The 19,628-nt window shown below is 42.3% G+C and overlaps 7 protein-coding genes across 7 annotated transcripts; 4 read left to right on the top strand and 3 right to left on the bottom strand.

Annotated features, from left to right (window-relative positions):
- Nucleotides 1–411: 411 nt before the first annotated feature.
- Nucleotides 412–2,036, bottom strand: BDB00DRAFT_761925 (Metallo-dependent phosphatase-like protein; the record flags this gene model as incomplete). Its single annotated transcript, XM_053119301.1, has 4 exons — nucleotides 412–1,325; nucleotides 1,414–1,439; nucleotides 1,661–1,887; nucleotides 1,959–2,036. The coding sequence occupies 4 exons, from the start codon at nucleotides 2,034–2,036 to the stop codon at nucleotides 412–414; spliced, it is 1,245 nt and encodes a 414-aa protein (XP_052980664.1).
- A 350-nt stretch (nucleotides 2,037–2,386) lies between these two features.
- On the top strand, nucleotides 2,387–4,038 carry BDB00DRAFT_819002 (PQ loop repeat-domain-containing protein). Its single transcript, XM_053123206.1, has 5 exons — nucleotides 2,387–2,625; nucleotides 2,781–2,854; nucleotides 2,964–2,984; nucleotides 3,068–3,503; nucleotides 3,586–4,038. The coding sequence occupies exons 1-5, from the start codon at nucleotides 2,554–2,556 to the stop codon at nucleotides 3,829–3,831; spliced, it is 849 nt and encodes a 282-aa protein (XP_052980663.1). The 5' UTR covers nucleotides 2,387–2,553; the 3' UTR covers nucleotides 3,832–4,038.
- Nucleotides 4,039–5,651: 1,613 nt separating this feature from the next.
- Nucleotides 5,652–7,013, bottom strand: BDB00DRAFT_314290 (uncharacterized protein). The gene is made up of 2 exons (XM_053116893.1): nucleotides 6,661–7,013; nucleotides 5,652–6,582 (listed from the first exon to the last, which is right to left on the bottom strand). The coding sequence occupies exons 1-2, from the start codon at nucleotides 6,811–6,813 to the stop codon at nucleotides 5,686–5,688; spliced, it is 1,050 nt and encodes a 349-aa protein (XP_052980662.1). The 5' UTR covers nucleotides 6,814–7,013; the 3' UTR covers nucleotides 5,652–5,685.
- Nucleotides 7,014–7,399: 386 nt separating this feature from the next.
- BDB00DRAFT_818998 (isopentenyl pyrophosphate isomerase) lies at nucleotides 7,400–8,921 on the bottom strand. The gene is made up of 5 exons (XM_053123205.1): nucleotides 8,706–8,921; nucleotides 8,396–8,587; nucleotides 8,097–8,234; nucleotides 7,916–8,029; nucleotides 7,400–7,841 (listed from the first exon to the last, which is right to left on the bottom strand). Exons 1-5 carry the CDS (start codon nucleotides 8,815–8,817, stop codon nucleotides 7,720–7,722), a joined length of 678 nt encoding a protein of 225 aa, XP_052980661.1. The 5' UTR covers nucleotides 8,818–8,921; the 3' UTR covers nucleotides 7,400–7,719.
- Nucleotides 8,922–9,292: 371 nt separating this feature from the next.
- On the top strand, nucleotides 9,293–10,742 carry BDB00DRAFT_818997 (uncharacterized protein). Its single transcript, XM_053123204.1, has 5 exons — nucleotides 9,293–9,571; nucleotides 9,654–9,718; nucleotides 9,801–9,823; nucleotides 9,900–10,244; nucleotides 10,326–10,742. The coding sequence occupies exons 1-5, from the start codon at nucleotides 9,418–9,420 to the stop codon at nucleotides 10,489–10,491; spliced, it is 753 nt and encodes a 250-aa protein (XP_052980660.1). The 5' UTR covers nucleotides 9,293–9,417; the 3' UTR covers nucleotides 10,492–10,742.
- A 1,854-nt stretch (nucleotides 10,743–12,596) lies between these two features.
- BDB00DRAFT_787231 (uncharacterized protein) lies at nucleotides 12,597–14,545 on the top strand (the record flags this gene model as incomplete). The annotated part of the gene is made up of 7 exons (XM_053120681.1): nucleotides 12,597–12,696; nucleotides 12,828–12,861; nucleotides 13,094–13,228; nucleotides 13,419–13,721; nucleotides 13,800–13,818; nucleotides 13,881–14,018; nucleotides 14,516–14,545. 7 exons carry the CDS (start codon nucleotides 12,597–12,599, stop codon nucleotides 14,543–14,545), a joined length of 759 nt encoding a protein of 252 aa, XP_052980659.1.
- A 990-nt stretch (nucleotides 14,546–15,535) lies between these two features.
- BDB00DRAFT_903435 (uncharacterized protein) lies at nucleotides 15,536–19,247 on the top strand (the record flags this gene model as incomplete). Its single annotated transcript, XM_053128568.1, has 6 exons — nucleotides 15,536–15,615; nucleotides 15,906–16,132; nucleotides 16,703–17,002; nucleotides 17,285–17,499; nucleotides 17,667–17,705; nucleotides 17,829–19,247. 6 exons carry the CDS (start codon nucleotides 15,536–15,538, stop codon nucleotides 19,245–19,247), a joined length of 2,280 nt encoding a protein of 759 aa, XP_052980658.1.
- Between the last annotated feature and the right edge of the window lie 381 nt (nucleotides 19,248–19,628).

Below are 19,628 nucleotides of genomic sequence, written 5' to 3'. Positions count from 1 at the left end.
CGGCCACTGTATTCGAGAAATCTTTTGCTTTCTTGTACTGCATAGTCAGCAGGGTCTTACACGCCTTGTACTACCCAGTATAATTCAGGGACAATATCACTCGTGTGTCCTGTGAAGCTTGGTTGCGCATCTTTGGACATAACTCATTAGCTAGTTTAGCTCTGAACAAGTCTTGTATCCAACGAGTTATGCTGTTTCCTCCCTCGAAAACGTAATATATATAAATTAAACACCGCATTAAAATAAACAGAACGGGTCTTCCCAACGTGCGCCCACGAGGCCACATGTGACCCAGATGGTAGTACCAAAGAAAAGGATACTAGGAACTTGTACATATTATAGCCATTTTTAAACTGTAATAGAGAAAGGCATAAATCATTATTTTACTATACTCTAGTTAAAATCTATACCTCAAGTCTGTACAAACATGTTCTTTTTAAACGTCTTCCATAAATGTTTGGACTTTTTCGACCCCTTTTGTGTCATGCGTTTAGCCAGATCCACCCAGCTTTCTGCCGACAAATCCTTCATATTGTAAGGCTCCTCATCCGTCGCATATTCGATTTGAAATTGCGGAGGCTCGAGTTCCGGGCGATGCTTATTGTTGTATTCATTCAAGTCGGAATAATATTGGGTGTATTTGATCCAGACACCAAAGTCGGCAGAGGATGGGTCTGTATTGTATTCGTTGATACGGAATCCGGGATTATAGACCGGTAGAATCGGGGGTGCCACGTGGATGACCACTGCAGGTTCGTTCTCTCTGACCTTTTTGTATTGTTTGCGAAGATCCGATTTCTTTAACATTGTCAAGTCCACTTGAACGTCATCGTCGTCATCATCATCCGTTGGATCACAGTCATAATTGTTGTTGTTCTCTTTTTGTAAAACGGTAAAATGATCCATGTTGACATGACCATACATGTGGCCGCCAATGATGTCGCGATATTCCAAGGATACGTCGGTGTAGAGATCAAGACAGCTAGAGTAGAATGTGCGCTCAGAAGGTGGAACATGACCGATCATGTACACGCGGGCACGGTCGCGTCGAGCCGTGGCTAGTTGGGCGCGTATCCATTCTAAATGGTCATGGCCGGGGCCCTTCCGTTTCTCGCATCCTTTTACGGCATCGTTTGAATCATAAAAGTACAATGTGTTGAGTACCAACACGCGCAGTCCGGGCGCTACGTCAATGGCATAGTAGCCGCCTTGTCGGAACGTGGGTAATTGGTCGGCAGGAATGAAATCGCGCCACATTTCGCTATATGTTTCTAGTATATTGACCGTTTCTTGTAATTGATTGTGGGGGTGTACATCATTATTGCCTAAATAGTATCAGCATATGTAAAAAAAAAAAAACAAGGGAGAAGAAGGTCATTTACCAACCAGGGGTTTTTCCTTTCAAAATATTACCTATACATGGAATAATGGGAATTGTTCTATTATTGTCGCGATCATAAAATGCTTCTTGAATTCTATACGTCATGGCCTGATTTAGCGCCAAGATTTCTTTCTTTGTACGAGGCACCTGGCTATCGAGATCATGTCTATTTTCGGAGTAGGGTATATTATTATCTCTTTTGGTTAATTTTCTTCCAAGCCAAAGGTTTGGGTAGGAGAGCAGTAACATGCAAAAACGGAGATATAAAAAAGAGTTTACCTGGCATTGTCGCCTGTCCAAACGATGAAATCGATCTCCTCCTTCCAACCGTCTGCGATCCAATCGATAACGTGGTTTGCCAAACGTGGTGGGGCATCGCAACCGCTGGTTGGAGATCCCCAATACCCTGCCAACTTGCCCTTTCGCTTCTTTTTGTTGTGATGCTTCTTGGCTTGTCGATGGCACCCTGACTTGATTGTTGCTTCATCTTGGTAGTGAGGATCAATCTATATATAAAAAAAATATATGCGGCCATGTTAAAATGGAGGACTGTGCGCATTTGTTTGTAGAAACGCACATGAATGTCCGTGATATGCAAAAATTTGCCATGCAGATTGTTCGGTAGTGTTCGAGAAGAAGAAGAAGATGTTGGCATTTGTAACGCGTGCTGTTGTTCATGCCGGTTTGCCATGCTTGCATCCACAGACCCGGGCAATGTTGAAATCATCAGCGTTACTGTTGTTGCTGCTGTTATGGCTGCTGTGACAACGGTGTTGGTGAAATGCATGGCTCTTTTGTTTTTTGTTTTTTGTTTTTTTTTTTTGCGAAAATTGAAAGGGAAAGAAGGGTTGCCGGTGCAACATCAAAACCCGAGAATTGAAAAAAAAGGTGAGTTGCCCTAGAAAACTCCGACCGTGTTTAGTTGTTGTGGGAGAGTGCCCTTCAGCATGAACGCCATTGCTTCAAAGTGTTTCGCTCCCTTTGATTCTTAAAACATTTGCTTTCTTCCCCTATAACGCTCGCCTCTCACTCTCACTCTTTCCCTTTCAAACCTTGTCCCGCCTCCTCCTTCCTTCCTTCCTTCCTTCTCTCTCTCTCTTTCCTCCCCACCCGTTTCGTCGCTCTTTCTCTCTTTCTCTCTCCTCTCCTTTCATTCAAATTCACTTGTCGCAATGGCTGACCTGGCTTCAATGGCAATGTCGCTTGCCATGTCCGTTGGTCCAGCAATCGGATATGTTGATCAAGTACGCTATGAGAAAAAGCATTCCATATAGAGTTGACTATGACTACATATGCATCTATGCAGCAGCTATAAACCAACAACCAGCAGCAATGCCCCCCACCCGCACATCCCCCTTTTGACCTTTCTTTTACATACAAACTACTTGCATTATTTTAGTATTTAATTATCCGCAAGCATCAATCAAGTGCCGGATTTAATCCAGTAACCTGTGGTATCCTCTTGTTCTCAAAGTGAGTTCCCTCTTTGGGTAGTGTCATGGTGAATAATGGCAGCAGCAACTAGTTCTAGCAGTAATGCCCCAAGCGATACACCCGTTACTGATTACCTCTTTTTTTATAGCATTTTGCGGGTTTTCTTCTGGTACATACATTCATCTAGATACCAGTTTTTTTTGGCATAACATAATCTAATTATATATCCACCATCAAACACATGCTTACTAGGCTTGGCAAGCGATTCGACACAACCTTATTGATCCAGTCCCTCATCATGATCGCAGCACAGCTGGTTTTGCTGGAAATTGTTGTTCTATACAGACCCTTGGAGAAGCATGAACAAGACCCTCTCTTACAACATCATGATCAACAACCACAGAACAACAACAACAGCAGCAGCAGCAGCAGCATCAAAAAGCTGTTGTTGCAGAATTGGAGAACAATGTGGGCATGGGACCACTATCTCGACTATGTGAATTTCCTACTGGGACTCACGACTGTGATTGCGGTTGGCTATCAACTGTTGGGTCATCATGGGTGGTTTGTTGAGACGCTGGGCGTTCTCAGTCTGGGTATCGAAAGCACGCTCCCGCTCCCCCAATGTGTTTCGAACTTTAAGCGACGATCCACCGCTGGCTTTAGTGCCATTGTGATGGCGACTTGGGTAAACAAAGGAGGAGGGGGGGGGAGAATGCTTGGTGTGTGTGTATCAGTAGTAGTATTGATGATTTTGTTATTTCTATTAGTTCGTAGGCGATAGTTTCAAACTGTTTTACTTTATTTTCACCCAAGCACCAGTCCAATTTGATATCTGCGGCGCAGTGCAACTTGCCATCGATTCCTTGATCGTCATGCAGTCAATCCTTTTCTCCACACGAATCAAAAAGTGGCTGGGTGTCTCTTTTCCATCACATCATTTTTATCATCACTACTCGGCTATAGAAGATCTGCAACAACATTCCCAAGTCATGTATGAACCTATTATTGCTTAGCAGTCACTCTTTATTATTACATATATACGGCGGCTTTTCCCATACTTCCCCCCTTACATTATTTCTTTGCCATCAGCATAATACATACTTATACCATTTAGCTTTTGAAGTATATTCCCCCATATTCTTGGTATCAAAGAAGTTTTGTAATTATTTCGTTTTGATCCAGCTAATATCGTTATATATTTTTATGATCGCAATACACCCTATTTAGTCTTATTATCTATATGCAGCAGCAGCAGCAGCAGCAGTGTACGTAGTTCTTCAAAGAGGCTTCCTCTAACAATTTTACATATACACCAATCCATTTGTAGAAAGTATGACCCGATGCTGTGTTGCCCCCGGCAACCCCGAGAACGTATTGGGGAAAATCCATGTTTGGGGACTTTGTAATAGATGATCATTTTGGATACAAAGGATCTACATTGGTATGATACACAGAGATAGACTACAGATCAGCCATAGAATAGTATGTCATTCTGCACGTGTTAGTCCCGCGCTCACCAAAACCCACCAAAACAATGCCGTAGATGTGTATACTGTCAACATCAAACACTGTGTTACTTTATATATATACAATATACATTGAAAGGTATGTCCATTGGCATAAAACGGATTACTGTATGATACAACAATTACACGTTATTTGTAGGAGTCTTCCTTGTATATACGTTGCTTACAAAAAGTTCATCTATGATAGTCCATTTTATTATTAAAAACAATTTGTGTTTTATAATAAGCCAGTTTGTCTTACTCCCAACCAGTGGATCTAGCGTGTCGTCGATCGTTCCATTTTTGATTGTTGTATAAGATATGAAAACAAATGTGCGTATACATGATCAGGAGAGCCATAATTTGTATCAAGATATGTATACCTTTAAGAGCAGTTCTCAAAATAGAAACGGTGAATGATACGCATAATGTGTACATAGTATATAAATATATATGTATAGAGAGAGAGAGAGAGCAGCATAATAGTTAGGAAATAAGGTCAGTCAGTGTGTATGCTGAGACGCAGTAGGTACAAAAGAAACATCAGATCGTACGATACAACAACATATACAAAAATATGCAATTTGCCCCTCCTTCTCCTCCCATTCATCGTTATTATTGAGAAACATGTACATACGTTTTCATGCATTGTACAATGTTTGCTATTATTATATAGTATCATATGCAATGCATGAATCCGCGTTGTATGAAGATAAATAGTAGTGCTATTTGAGAACAAAAGAGGCTAAAATAGGATAATAAAAAAGAATCCGTATTACAGCCTACTTTTTTTTTAAAACAAAGAATGTTACAGCGTGTGTGCATAAACTATTATTCTGCAAGGGGGGGATGGTGGTAGAGGTATACTACTAGACGAGGCTGATTTTGTATAAAGTAAGAAAGAACGGGGTGGTATGTTGGTGGGGTTGGAGGGAGGGGTAACCGAAGAGGAGGAGGAGGTGGGGAGGGAGTGTTTTTGGTTTAATGTTGTTGTATATTATGGATACATGGCAAAAAAGGTTGATGCATGTTTCGAAAATAACTGCAGAAGGGAAAGGTGGATACAGCAAAGAGAGAGAGTAGATTTTGGATGCGTAATATGCAAAACGGAGAGGAGGGAGAGAGAGACAGGGTGAGTTGAAGAGTAATTGTGAGTGAGTGAGTGAGTGAGTGAGTGAGTGTATAGATGGGTTGAATGCGTATGTAATATGTGCAGTATTATAATGGCTTGTAGTAGTAGTAATAGTGATAGTAGTAGTAGTAGTAGTAGTAGTAGTAGTAATCTTTCTTTTTAAGTTAATGCAAACGCCCCAATAAGAAACTCCTTTTATCATCAAGATTAGATATAAGCGTTTACGATCATCAAGAAGAAGAAGGTTCGCCACCCGCTGTCGATGCTGCAGCAGCTGCTGCTGCTCGTTCTTTGCCCTTTTTCGATTTCTTGAGAGGACGACAATTCATAAACTGGGTCCATCGTTTTGCCTTTTGACCCAGTGTGTCCAATGTTGGACGATGCGGATGATGCTGATGATCAGCCGAATCGGAAAAGCGCCGTTTCTTTTTGTGATGCATGTAGCCACCACCTAAACCATGATGATGATTGCTACTGCCTCCCAAGATAGGCAATGAAATTCGATGTAAAGCATGACGCTGGTTATTGCGATGATGATTCGGCTCACTTTGGGGTGGCTGCTGGTGCTGTTGGTCATCATAGTCCTCGATCAGCTCTACAGGTGCATACACCAATGGCTTTGGAGGATAGTGTGTAATGACAGGTGGTTGGACCGTTGCATAATGCATTGCTGCTGTTGCTGTTGTTGCTGGTTGGTGATGGTGACTATTATTAGAATGGGCGTGTATCATTCGACTCGTGTGATTCTGTTGTTGTCGTTGTTGTTGGTTGTTATTAGGGTGGAAATGAGGTATTGAAATAGTCGTATTGATGGCAATTTTCGAGGGTGTGGTTGGTGTTGCGGGTAATGACGCGCTCGAGTCATTCGATTCTTCGGATCGTAAGATACGCCATTTGGCTCTCAGGTAAGCGGAAGAGCGCCGGAGCAGGTCACCAGCGGATGAACGTCGCCTGACTTTGTCGTCGTCATCTACATCTTGGTTTTGCGGGGATTCCGGTGGGTCTTCCGGTGGCGAGCCGATGAGGGTCGGCCCCTCTTGGCCTTGAATATGCGTTGTTGTGCTTTGTCGACCCGTTGATGAAGTAGGTGATGGACTGATCGGTATAAAGTGGATACTATGTCGATTCTGTATTATACGTGTCAACCTCCACTAGAAACATAAATGTGTTGTGTAAAAAAAAAGTATGTGACCCCCATTTCTAACCTCTAACTGGGCCATTTCTACATGTAAACGCGACCGGCGTTTATCAAACTGTAAAAGTAGATCTCGTGAAAACGATTCGTCAATCTCAATGCCAGTCGGCATGGGAAGCCAATTGCGTGTTGTTGTCGGTAGATGGGCAATCGACGCCGACATTCAGTTGGAATTGAGTTTGTTGATGTTGCTTTTCGTAGGTGTTGCCTAGGATACCCTGGGGGAGCGAAAGAAGAGTGAGGAAAAAAAAAAAGGGCGGGCGATTTTCAGACAAACAAAAAAGCACAAAGAGAGAAAAGAAAGGACAGAGTGGAAGGGAAAAAAAAAAGCAAACAGGTCTTATTTTTTTTTACGAGCGTTAGGGGGGTGGGGGAGGGTGTGAAAGGAAGGGGTGGAGGTGTTTTACTCTGTGCACACTGGCTCACTGGTTTGCTGGTAACCGTTCATAATCGAGCAAACGAACGAACGCCACACTTATTTTGTGTACCTTGCACGTGTATCCCACTCTATAGTGTGTGTGTGTGTAGCGGGAAACTTGTTCATTTACGCTATGTTACCCTAGTCATACCCTTCTTAACGGTACATGGACATCCATTCCTACTGCTTGGGGACTGTCAGCGAGACACCATGTGTGCTTTGTTTTCGTGTGGGGAAGCTTTATAGTTACATAGCACACATAAATGCTACGTGTGTAGCAACTGACATTCTGTCCAGAGAAGCGAGGCACACCCCATGCAGGCACACACTTTTCTTTTTGCAACCATGGTGACACAAAGAGCAAGAGAGCAAAACTAAGATGATTAGCTTACTGCTCTTATGTAGTAACTAAAGAGTTCTAACTGCTTAGCAGCTGCTACCGAGACGAATCCATTCGTTCTGTTTTATATTTACTCGCGAGAAATACTGTTGTTGTATTAGATAGTCAAGAAAGACCTTTTGGCCCAACGGTGCGTGCTATATGGAGGATGTTTGTTTTTTAAACAAAAAAAAAAGGGGAGGTGGGGAAAGTGAGAGGAGAGGAAAGAAAATAAAGGGTATTGGGGGGGTAATAGGATAAAAGTTTCGCTTTTAGAAACCAAGGCGATGGATCGTCTTTTCATCTCTTTCCGTCTCGATCGTCTCGAGCTTGTCCCACCATTTGAACAAGAAAGTCTCACAGATAAGCTTGAACCAGGGCGTCATTGGAACGCCTAAATAAACGTTATTTTGTCAGTAAGCAAAAGCAAAAGAAGAAAAAACTTTGTCAACACAGTAAGGACTTAACTCGTATCAGCAAACATGGCACGAAGCTCATCCGGGGTCACGTATTTAGTGTCGCGTACTTCGTTGGGGCTGACATCCAGATCCACATCGGCCTTGATAAAGAAGATGTAGTCGACTAAGGAAAGGATATTATCAGTAAATACCCACTCTTTATTTAATCCTCATTAATGATGATAACTTACTCTCATGTTCTCCCCATACGTCATCACTGGGAGCAACGTAGTGAATACGCGTCAAGTACTTGAAATCATCCAGCGGCACCTGTTCGGGCTTAATGCCGAGTTCATGCTCAAGCTTACGTTGAGCAGCATTACGGGCACCTATTGAGTAAATATATCCCAAGCTATAAGTGACCTCGAAGCTTTTTCTTCTATCTTTCCCCAACCCTTCAAACAACACTATGCATGATTTGCCTTGAAAAAAAAAAAAGTAGGGTAGCAGGTGAAAAAGAAAAAAAGACGTGTTTTGAAAATAACTTTACCCAGTTGCTTCTCCTCAATGATTTCAGATTCCCTGCTCAATGGATGAGAGCAGCAAGTGTTGGTCCACATGTCAGGGAACGTGATCTTTTCACTTGCACGTTGTTGAAGCAATAATCGGTTTTGCGAGTCGAACAAAAAGACACTGAATGCACGATGCAACAATCCCTTGTTGATGTTTTCCATCAAATGACCTATATTTTGATGAGACAAAAGGAGTGGGGTGTTATTTATATAAAACCTGGATTGCGTGTGGTGTGCGCGCCTTTGTCGAAGGATGGGGAGGGGGGGGTTGTCTTTTGGACACATTACACGTCTTTTTCGATTCGGCACCATAGCGGTTGTCATCTCTGTCGACAAGAATGCACATCTCCTCCATAAGGCGGACCTGCTCTTCATCGTATTCCTTGAGATCGGGAGCCATGACTAGAGTGGGGGTTTATATAAAATTAGAAAGTAAAATAGCGGGAGGAGGGGGGAAATAGAGGGTTAGTTTGATCCGTCCCGTGTGTGTTTTTTTTTTTGAATCGGCGTCTGTGAGCGAAGCTTTTTTTATATGATTCGGTTCTAGACGCCGTGACTCGGATTGCAAAGTGAATGTAAGAATTGTTCTTTGCACGACATCAAACAAACACGCGTGTGTTGCATACGGCATTGTTGTGTTGTGTTGTGTTGTGACGTATCTCAGGCTGTGTGTTTCGCTAATCAACCTTGATACTTGTCAATTATCACACACGTCTAAACATGAAATTCTGGGATCACGTCCTGGGTTGTCTCTCCTTAAGCCGATCATTATTACGTAGTAGTGCTTGTCATGCGCATGCGCTTTTTAAAGTTTGCCACATACCAAGAAAGAAACTTCGCGTTTGGGGGTAGGGGGATCTATAATAGGAGCGTGTGTTAGGTAGGTGGTGGTTCCCACATGCCCGTAAATGCCAGTGGCTGGCGTTGAAACGAACACACGCATCGTTTACGACGCAGAATTCTTTTGCCTTTATTTCTATATTTTGACAACACGGCAAAAATGGCCTCGAATCCAAAACGGGCACTCATTCTCTACAGTTACGCCAATGTCGGTGAACATGGCAAGACACCTGCAGTGGATGCTTTGTGTCAACGTGGCTGTGGTGGCCAGCTAATGTTGGAACGTCGACCTGATTCAGAACACAAAGAGAAAGGTAGAAAAAAAAAGCGTGTGCTTTTTGGCTTTTTCAAAGTATAAAAAAAAAGACTCATAGTGGGGACAACTCTGTTAAAAAGGAAACGAACGACGTCAGGATATTATTCAACTATTGGGACTCTCTGGATGCAGTTCGATTGAACAAGTAAGTTTATTTTGTGGTTTTTTTTTTTACCATGAAACGAGGGCAAGGCTTTCCCTAATTGACAGTTTCTCTTGTGGAATAGATGAAAGCACAGTTAACAGAACGGTATGTCACTTTGATGATACGAGGATAGGGTAAAATGGGTTAAATAAGGAGAGTTGGAATTGATTTTGTTGGACAGATTTAGAAGCATGAAGCTGGGTTTAATAGCATCATGTCCATCCATTACGGCACTGGGCGATTCGCTTGGATTGACGATCGCTTCTTCTTCTTCTTCTTCAGCAACAAAGGATATCTACAGCAAGGAACATTTGCAAGCAGCAATCGACCGGGTTGATGTTCTGCTGGTGGATGTTTCTGACCAACCTTCTGAAATGGATCGCATCATGACTGAGGTGCTCGAGTCAACGTCCGATCTTCTCAAATGCATTGTGATGCATGCCACTGTGCAGAAACAGCAGCAAGAAAACATGCCGCTGCAAAGTGGTGTAACAAAGAACGGCGTACCGGTCGATATTCTTGAAAGGTGCTTATGCTGCTTTGTTGTTGTTGTTGTTCTTCTTGGAGAGAACTAAAAAAACGTTATTTAAACTTTTAAAAGGGATAGGTTGGTATGCGCATACTGGCATGATGGATCAACACGACGCGACCGAGTCCGTGGGTTCACGGTGCAGGATATCGTCGCGAACGGATGCAACGGATCCATCTTGGCATGGCACTATCTGGCTGAGATTGGACACAAACTAGGCCATGTGCCAAAGTACGGTGCCTGAATTATCGCAGGCTCTGGAACACCAAAAAAAAAATGTACATATATCGCAACAACAACACTTTCACTGTATAAAGATTCAAGCGTGGTAGTAGTAGCTTGGCCCTGTCTGCTCTTTTGTTTTTACTTGAATGAACGTTTCTCCTACTGTTGTCCGAACATTCGATCTATTCAAAAAGAAGACTTGCTACTCTGTTTGTGTTGTATAGCCATAGTTACCAGAAAACACTGACAACAAAATGAAACAACATAGGATGGGAAGCAACAGTCCAATTAATTATGCTGCCACGTTTATGGGTTTTCGATATTTTCGTAGCTAGTTAATGAGTTCTTGTTGTCGATACCGAACATAATACTACGTTAATACTATGTTTATGGTCACACTTTGAGAATTGTTGGATCGACATGATGTTGCTGGTATGTACATGGAAAAATGAAGGCTTTTCCTCTAAGAAATTACGGTGGCATTGTGTCATTACACTTGTGTCTTGCTACTTTACTTTTTTATATACATGAGGATAAAGACACCCAAGCCTGTATTTAGTTGCGATCTTGAGAACGCCATAATATCGCCATAGTAAACTTTGATTGTTTTCATGCAGCTTATATACACACGTCTCATCTGTATACATTCATCCTGACGGTCCAGATGTTTGATTGTTATCCCCTGTTGATATCGGCACGCAATGTCAGCGGTTCTTAGTCCATCACACAAAAGAATTGCGATGGTATATACTTGTTGAGTCAGCATCGACTGATACGACTATTAGGCAGCAGCAACGCCATCATATAAGCTATGTAAAAAACGATGTGAGTGATGTTTATCAGAGATTTAAAGAGGAAGCGCTCTGTTTCTATTACTACATACCTTGGACGATGGACGTTTGGACTTGTATGAAGGTCACCTTGTGATCTTCTAACGCTGGGTTGTCAAACAGAGCAATACGTTTTCAGTAAGCGCACTCTATGGAGTAAGTTGGCACGGAATTAAGGATTGCTTAAGAGATATGTTATTTGTGCTCTAGTGTTTGCAGAAGGTTGATTACAGAGAATTTTGGATGAACATGGCTGTTCAAAAAAAAAACTCATAACGTGGAGACAAGGGCATACTACGAACATCGATACCAAGTAGCAAGTGCAAGCAATGACGTAAGTATTACCCAAGTAATCTTCTCTTTAAAATATGCTCTTCAAGCGACCTCTAATTGACTTACGTAGCTATAGCTGGTCACCGATGGTGCGGTATCAAGAAGAACACTTTTAAAAACTTTTTTGTTTTTATTTATATGATTAAGATGAAAGTCTCAAAGACGTACCTTTTTAAAGAAAAGCAAGGACTCGCATGATGAAGATAGTGAAGTATGTAGAATGACCAGTTATTTTCTTTGGCTGGTGACAAGAATTCAGGAAACCAAGTATTAACTAATATCATTTTTAACTTTCGGACACAAAGTATACGCTGGCTGATGCTCCTTACCCAGCCCTTGATGAAGAAGTTCCCGTTGAAAGCGACGACGAGTCAACTAACCTACAGTTTGCCTCGGATCTCAGCAAAGATCATCACCCTCAAGTAGAGGATGGTCAGTACCATTTTCACGCCAATGTCAATACGGAGGACAGTTATGAAGCAGAGGACGCTGACGCACCGGGCTCATGGTCATACCGGGTGGACGGTGCCGCCGAATGCAACGTTCTTAATGAGTTGGAGGTTTTCCGTTCTGCATCATGTCGTCTCGAACCCAAAAGTTTGTTCTGATTTACGTTTGCTTTTAAGTTTGAAATATGCTTTTTTGGTTGCGTAAACGTAGTGAGTTAACCAGTTCTTTCATCTCTAGTGCTATAAAGTAGCCGCTCGCTAAGCCGATCACTTTTCAAGATTACCAACCTGGTAAGCAGTGAATATCGAGCTTGCTCGGTAAGCCGATCACCGATCATTTCTCTGTGACATATCGGCTTACATAGACCAGTATTTCATCTCCTCTTTTATCTGAGACATGCGTGAGTCGAACAAGCGACCAAATAACTGCACGATCACTTCAAGACAGCAAGCATCTATTTACTGTGTATTTGAGCATCGAATTCGATAAGTCGATCATTCGCTTTTGGGTCATGACCGAGGTGATCGGCTTAGCGAGCGGCTACTGTACATTTACCTTTTCAGTGAAGACCGTCAAAGAAGCATTACTGCCTATCTACCAAAATCAGTCCAGTAAGTTATGAAAAGGGTTGTATTCGCAAATGGAACTACTTTTCTGACAAACAATTGCATGCTATTTGTTTCGTAGTCAAATTATTATGGCAGATGTTCTAACTGAACCTGTGGTCACCATGAGTACATAGTCGAAGCGTTCTATGGTGCTCAAAGCTTTCAAATGTAAATTGCACATTCACTATTGCAAAAAAGAAAAAAGTCGCATTCTTATCAATTTTTTTTTGGTACGACTATCTAATTGGTACGATATTCGAAATACAACGATCCCATACTTGTACGAGGCAATTACTATTACCGACGACGCTCCACTTGATCTCATAATTGCAAAACATATTACATACACCGAGCGTAAGTTCAGCCTTTTATTTCGATGAAATACTGTAATACTTATTAGCTTTGCACCAATTAGAGCCTTGTTGTTCTCTAGCGGCTCAGCTGATTCTGATGTGGAGGACTCCTTTGTACATAATTTTATCGCCAATTTGTTTGAGAATGTCTTTCGATCGGATGGTTCCTTGGAGAGCTGTTGGTACGTACACCGAGCAGTAAATTGCTCATGCGCTTTTTATAGCATACATTCATATTTAAGACTGTTTTTGTACATGTATCTTTAGGGCAAACGGTCAACTTGGTGGAAAACGAAAGCATGGAGATGAATGACTTGTGCTTACCAAGATTTTCTCCGTTGAAGAGCGATATTTGCAATGCTCTATCCCCAGCACGATGAAGTTTCCAAAGCTTACCCAAACCTATCAGTACAAATCAGATTACGTGCTATTCGTTACCCATCGTTTAGACTTGGCATGTGCAGAAGTAAAGTCGCTCACTGGCAATCACACCTTTCCCAAGTCAGATCTCGTCAAAATTGGCCAAGAGATGCGCTGGATGATCAACAAGCTGGTTCGAGAAGGGGTGAATAAACCTATGGTTGGTGGCGTCCAGATCTCTGGCTTCAAAATGTATACATATAAGATGGATATTATCAGTACCGCTGCATATCGGCTGGTGGAGCTGGGTAACAGGTCCGTATTTTGCAATGTACCCAAGAGTTGGTCAGGCAGTGGACGTTTGGATTTATAAAACATCACGCTATGAAATAGCCAGCGGTACTTATTGAAGGTATGAAAAAACAAACATTTTCGTTACTGATTGCGACATGGAATGCTAACTCAAACGTATAGAATGTCAACCTGACAACGGCCCGAGAAGCAAAAGAACGCCTACGTCAAAAATCTCAAAACGTACCTTCGAATCCAAACCTACCACTTTCCCGGCTGCGTGATAACGATTTCAGCTTGATCAAAAATCAAAAAAAAGAAGTAAGTCAACTTAAACCTACGACTACATTCAATCAATACATGTATACACATTTTATTTCCATAATCCCTCTGTAGTGAGTTATACCATCCCTCGCTCTTCCACTTTGGCATAAATAGCTCATACTCTATACCCATTTCTCGTTTTCATGATTAATAAATGGCAATATGTGAATATCTACATGGAATGGAGAGGAAGAAAGCTTCAATGAAAGAGAAAGAATATATACATGGCGTGGGTCGTAAAATGCATAGAGCAGTAGTTGCATTAGAATTTTTACCTCGGTTGTTTTGAACGATATTAATGTGCCCTATGTACTGTGCATACCGGTGTTTTTCAATAGCACACATCTCTAATTTAGTATAACATTTTCAATTGGTTCTTGGAGAGCTATCTGCCTCTGTTTTCTACGAACGAAGCATATACTTGGCAGTAGCAGCAGGATCTTACTATTAAGTTTGAATATATACAGTTTATATGCTACTATATGTTTATGTAGTGCTGTAATGTACGTCTTTTCATATTTTAGAGTTTGGCACAAACATATAAAAAAAGCTTCGCGTTTGCGGGATATTAACGAGAGGGAGGGGGGTTTGGCTGAGATTGGGAACTAACCTCACATTCACTACGCATCATTTAAGCATAAATCCTTAAATACACGACAACACGGCAAATGGTCACAGTTGCGCCACTTATTGTGGAAAATGGCAAGACGTCTGCATTGTATACATTGTGTCAACGTGGCTGTGGTGGCCAGTTAATGCTAGGACGTTGACTTGAACCTCAAAACGAACAGGAAGGTGGAAAATATAAAGCACCTTGCTTTCAATAGAAAACTAATACAACTCAGCTTTATTCTTTATAATACAGAGAAATCTGTGTATAGCATTTAGCTATTAGGATCTTCTCGTTCACCAGGTTCTACGTCTATTATGGATTGTAGGAATAAACAAATGCTCTTTGACAGTTTCTCCTTTTCCTTATGTAAAAGATGAAGTTGACAGAACGATATGTTACTTTATATGTGGATGGGTAAATGGAATAGGATGTACAGTCGCCCCCCCTTAATTTCACATCCGTTAACTCTCAACCCTCGATAATTCTGGGAATAGTAAAATTTTCACATCCCCGTTTATCTCACTCTCAACGAATCATTCAGGGTTGAAGCCCTTATTCGGGTTATGATAAAAAGTGCTTCTCCATATATGCTTTATAGGTAATAAGCACTGTACTTTATTTGTTTCAAGTGGCTTTAAGTAAGTTTGAATATGATAAAAAAAGACTCATAAAAAGCTATCTAAAGAGCTTTGTCTATAGCTCTTGAAGCTTGTTGCGTAACTCTCGTATATAGTTTAGAAGGAAGACTAGGTATAATCTCTTCATCTCCATCAGAGGCCAAGAAATCCAAAACAGTATATTACCTTTTTATCTGGTCTTCAATCTGCTGAGCGGCAAGCAGTAGCTGTTTCAAAGGATGCTTCTTGGTCTTCAATTGTCTCTTCTTTTGGTGTATTCTATTATGTATGTGGCCAATTCAGCTAAAAATGTATTGGATGACAGGCTACGTGAATTACGTGATCCATATAGTGTCAAGTGCTGGTAATCCATATAACATTCAGAATGTGTCTGAATAAAGAAATATCCGTGCACAGGAGCTTATCCTAGCATCCGTTAACAAAAAAATTGGGAACTTCAAGTTTGAAACTAACGGGGGTCGACTGTAACAGGACGAAACGAGCTGGTCTAATATAGAGAGATAGAATTGACTTTTGTGTGTTGCACAGATGCGGAAGTATGAAGCTGGATTTGATAACGTCATGTCCATCCACTACGGCACTGACCGATTCGCTTGTATTGATTTGCACCGCTGCTTTTACTTTCTTCTATAGCAACAAGGAACGGCTACAAGCAGCAATCGACCGTGTTGATGTTCTGCTGGTGGATGTTTCTGACCAACCTTCTGAAATGAATCGCATCATGGCCGAGGTGCTCGAGTCAACGTCCGATCTTCTCAAATGCATCGTGATGCATGCCACTATGCAGAAACAGCAGCAAGAAGAAGAAAACATGCCGCTGCAAAGTAGTGTAACAAAGAACGGCGTATCGTTCTTGAAAGGTAAAAAAAATATGCTTATGCTGCTTTGTTGTTGTTGTTGTTCTTTCTTAATCTCCTAATGGAATAAGGGGGGAGATCCGATAACAAAAGTTGATTCGATATGCGCAAGAAGGAAAACTAAAAATGCTTCAGCCGCTATGCGCGTACCCAAGATGATGGATCGACATGACGCGACTGTGTCACCGTGTCCACAGTGCAAGAGATTGTCGTGAATATGATAGATGCATTGAATTGATGACACTATCTGGCTGAGATTAGACGCAAGCTAGACCATGTGCCAAAGTACGGTGCCTGAAATTCCTAATATCGTCACCGTCCATAATACCCCTTCCCCGTCTCATGCCAGTTCGTCTCCACACCAACAGCAGCAGCAGCGACAACAACAACAACAACAACAGCGACGGTACCCTAATCCTTATGCATAAATCCTCGCTTTTTTTTTTCTTATTCAATTCTTATCTCTCCTCCTTCCCTCCCTCTTTCTCTCTTTCATCTTTTTCCTTCTTTCTTTTTGCTTCTGCACCTTCCTTTCACTACCTCTCTCCTACCAGCTTCTCTGTCACTGTAGAGTCGTTATTCGCATGAGCCTGACACAGAAAAACCTGCGAATACTCGATCGTACGCAATGCAACGAAGACGAATCCAAGATGCAGCGTCTTGAAAAGTTTGTCCAGGATCAACTGCCATTTGTGCAGAAGCAGGCGCATTACGAAGATGCAAACAAGGGCGCACCGCACGAGCGTCAGAAACAACAACAACAACAGCCGCAGGGGGTCGATCATAACAAACAACTACAACAGCAGCACAACCATTTACCTTTGTATGAATCATCTCCTCCACCTGTGTTGACCAAACATCATCTTTCGTCTTGTAAATCTTTACCAGTACCACCACCAACCAACACATAAGAAACCCTTTCTTGTAATTTTCTTTTTTTGTATTTATACCTACTAAGTAATAGACACGTCACTACTGCGTCAAAGAGCAATCATGATGCATTACTGGCAGCAATAAAAGAAAGCGCTGCTGACGATGGATCCATGTTATTGTCATCAGCAACTGCAGCATCCAATCATGGTAATCAAAGCATACACCATGCAAGGCACATCGACCAGTGATGCTTATATTCATCGTGTACACTGTTTCATGTAGTATCCTCGCACAAAGGACAACGTCGCATGGAGAAAAACAAAGAAAAGTGCGTCAAGAGCAAAGCGCCATTGCCACCAGCGCTATTGCTGTCTACAGTGCAACAGCAGCGCAAGCAAAAGAAAAAACAACGACAGCAACAGCAGCAGCAGCAGCAGCGGAAGAAACACGAACCAGTAGCAAGGACCGCTCAGCCAGCATCATTCCATCTGCTCGAGGTTTGTTTCTCTATTCTTTCCTTTTTACTTTTTCTGTCATCCATTCACCCACGTCACGCACTCAGTCCCAACCTGGAGAGAGTTTAACGCAAAGAGTCTGAAACAACGCCCCCCCCCTCCTCCCCCTTTCTCATACTTTGACACTTTGTTCTTCTTGCTGCCTTTAGAAGTTCACTTCGCCCAATATCCAAATCACTCGTATCAGTGTAAGTTGTGTGTTTCAAATTGAAAACAAGGGGTTAAGGGACAAGTGGTGTAACGATTGACAAAGCAAAACAAATACTGTCAAAAAAACTGACATCATGTTGCGTTGACGGTACTACAACCAGATGCGCCGAGGGAACAACTGCAATAATCGTCGCGCTGGCATGTTCAACAATGGCAAGTCGTCCAGCAAGGCACGTAAGACTTTGGGTGCTGCCGACTTGGTATTTTCTGAAACAAGGTTCTTGCGGTCTGCTTCAAATACGGCGCAGTCCTCCGTAGTCGTCGGTTCTTCTCCTTCGCCTCCCCATTTTCACCACCACCAGCAGCAGCAAGAGCATCAGGGACAAGGACAATACCAGTGTCATCGCCCGATGCCAATCATCCTACCACCCTTGATTGCACCACAGCAGCCACAACAAAAGCACACCAATAATAGCAGTGTCACAAATAGGATGATGCTTCCACCCATTGTGCAACAACCTTCACTTCCTCCTCCTCTTTATCCATTTGCTTCAGGTACAACAACTTCAGCCGCAGCAGCAGTAGCTCCACAACAGAGTAAGCATCAACAAGAAAAGAGCGACACATTGTCCAAATCCTTTGCAGATCATGACAAGACGTGGGAAGAGGGAGTAGAACGGTACATGGTTGAGGAATCCTGCAAGCACTATGACCCGCCGTGCTATGCACGCGGAAAGACACCTGTCGATCTCTTGCTACTGGCACAACAGGAGCCCGTTACTGCCATCAGTGCTTCTGATGCTGCTGGCTGTATGGTCATGCAACACGATGACATCAGCAACAACAACAACGATGGCACCACCTATAGCAATAGATACGACGACGAAGGCAGAGGCTACTGCTATTATGACAGCCATGTTGACGAGGTACGAGATACAGCAGGGGTGGACGGTGTGTACTACGAGGTCCCGCAAGAACCGCCTGTACTCCGGGTGCCACAACCGCGTCATGCACTTGCTTCTCTGCTCGATCATCTTCCAGCAGCACCAGCGACTACTATCACTGCAGCTGCACCAAATGACCCATTTTATGATGATCACCCACAATGGCAGCTTCAGCCTTTTTCTTCTGCATCTCGTAACGAGCAACAACAGCAACAATACACTGTTGAGAAAAAGTACCAGCAGCAAGACACAGCTGTCCCGTTATCCAACAGATACCACCAGCGCCGTGGTTATCCGTACCAGGATGAAGAAGGCATAGACAAAAAGTATTACTACAGTAGTAGCAGCGCTGGTACTACTAACGACGAACAGCAACAGACATCGCCAACATTACATGGATATAATTATTCAGCTAGTATCATCAGTACTACTACTTCTACTACTACTGGTGATACTGAAGGTGGAATAAAAGCTACCAACAACAACAACAACACCACTGATGCTTCTTCTGATATGGATGACGTGATGCTGCTATCCACATGGAACACTTCTGCTGCTCTCACTACCGCTACCACCACAGACATCATGCAACCACCCGACCTGACTTCTTTCTGGCAACAACGTCGCGCATTTTAAAAAAGAAAATCCACCTCTTCAATCAATCAGGGGGAATTATTTGCATTTGTATTAGTAAAAAAAAGTAAATGTAAAGTTAGTATCGGAAAAAAAGAGAAAATTATATAAAAGATAAATAGGGTAAAAAAGCGGGAAACGTATGTACAATTGTTTGTTCTGCGTGTGTATGAAAGTTGTGTATGTAATAAGCAAGGGGCGGGGGAAGAGATAGAAAGTTGGGCTTATAAAAAGATAAGATTTAGTGGCTATAGTAACTTTCTAATGCTCAATGCATCAAAAAGATGCATAAATGTTTCAAGGTGATGATGATTTTTGACATGGTGCAGAATGAAGGTTGATTCCCCAGATGGATGCATGATCAAGAATGCCGTTGTTGTTGTT

The sequence above is a fragment of the Zychaea mexicana genome, assembly GCF_025766255.1.
Source record: "Zychaea mexicana strain RSA 1403 chromosome Unknown BDB00scaffold_28, whole genome shotgun sequence".
Lineage (NCBI taxonomy): Eukaryota > Fungi > Mucoromycota > Mucoromycetes > Mucorales > Lichtheimiaceae > Zychaea > Zychaea mexicana.
This window is presented reverse-complemented; position numbering and strand designations above follow the sequence as displayed.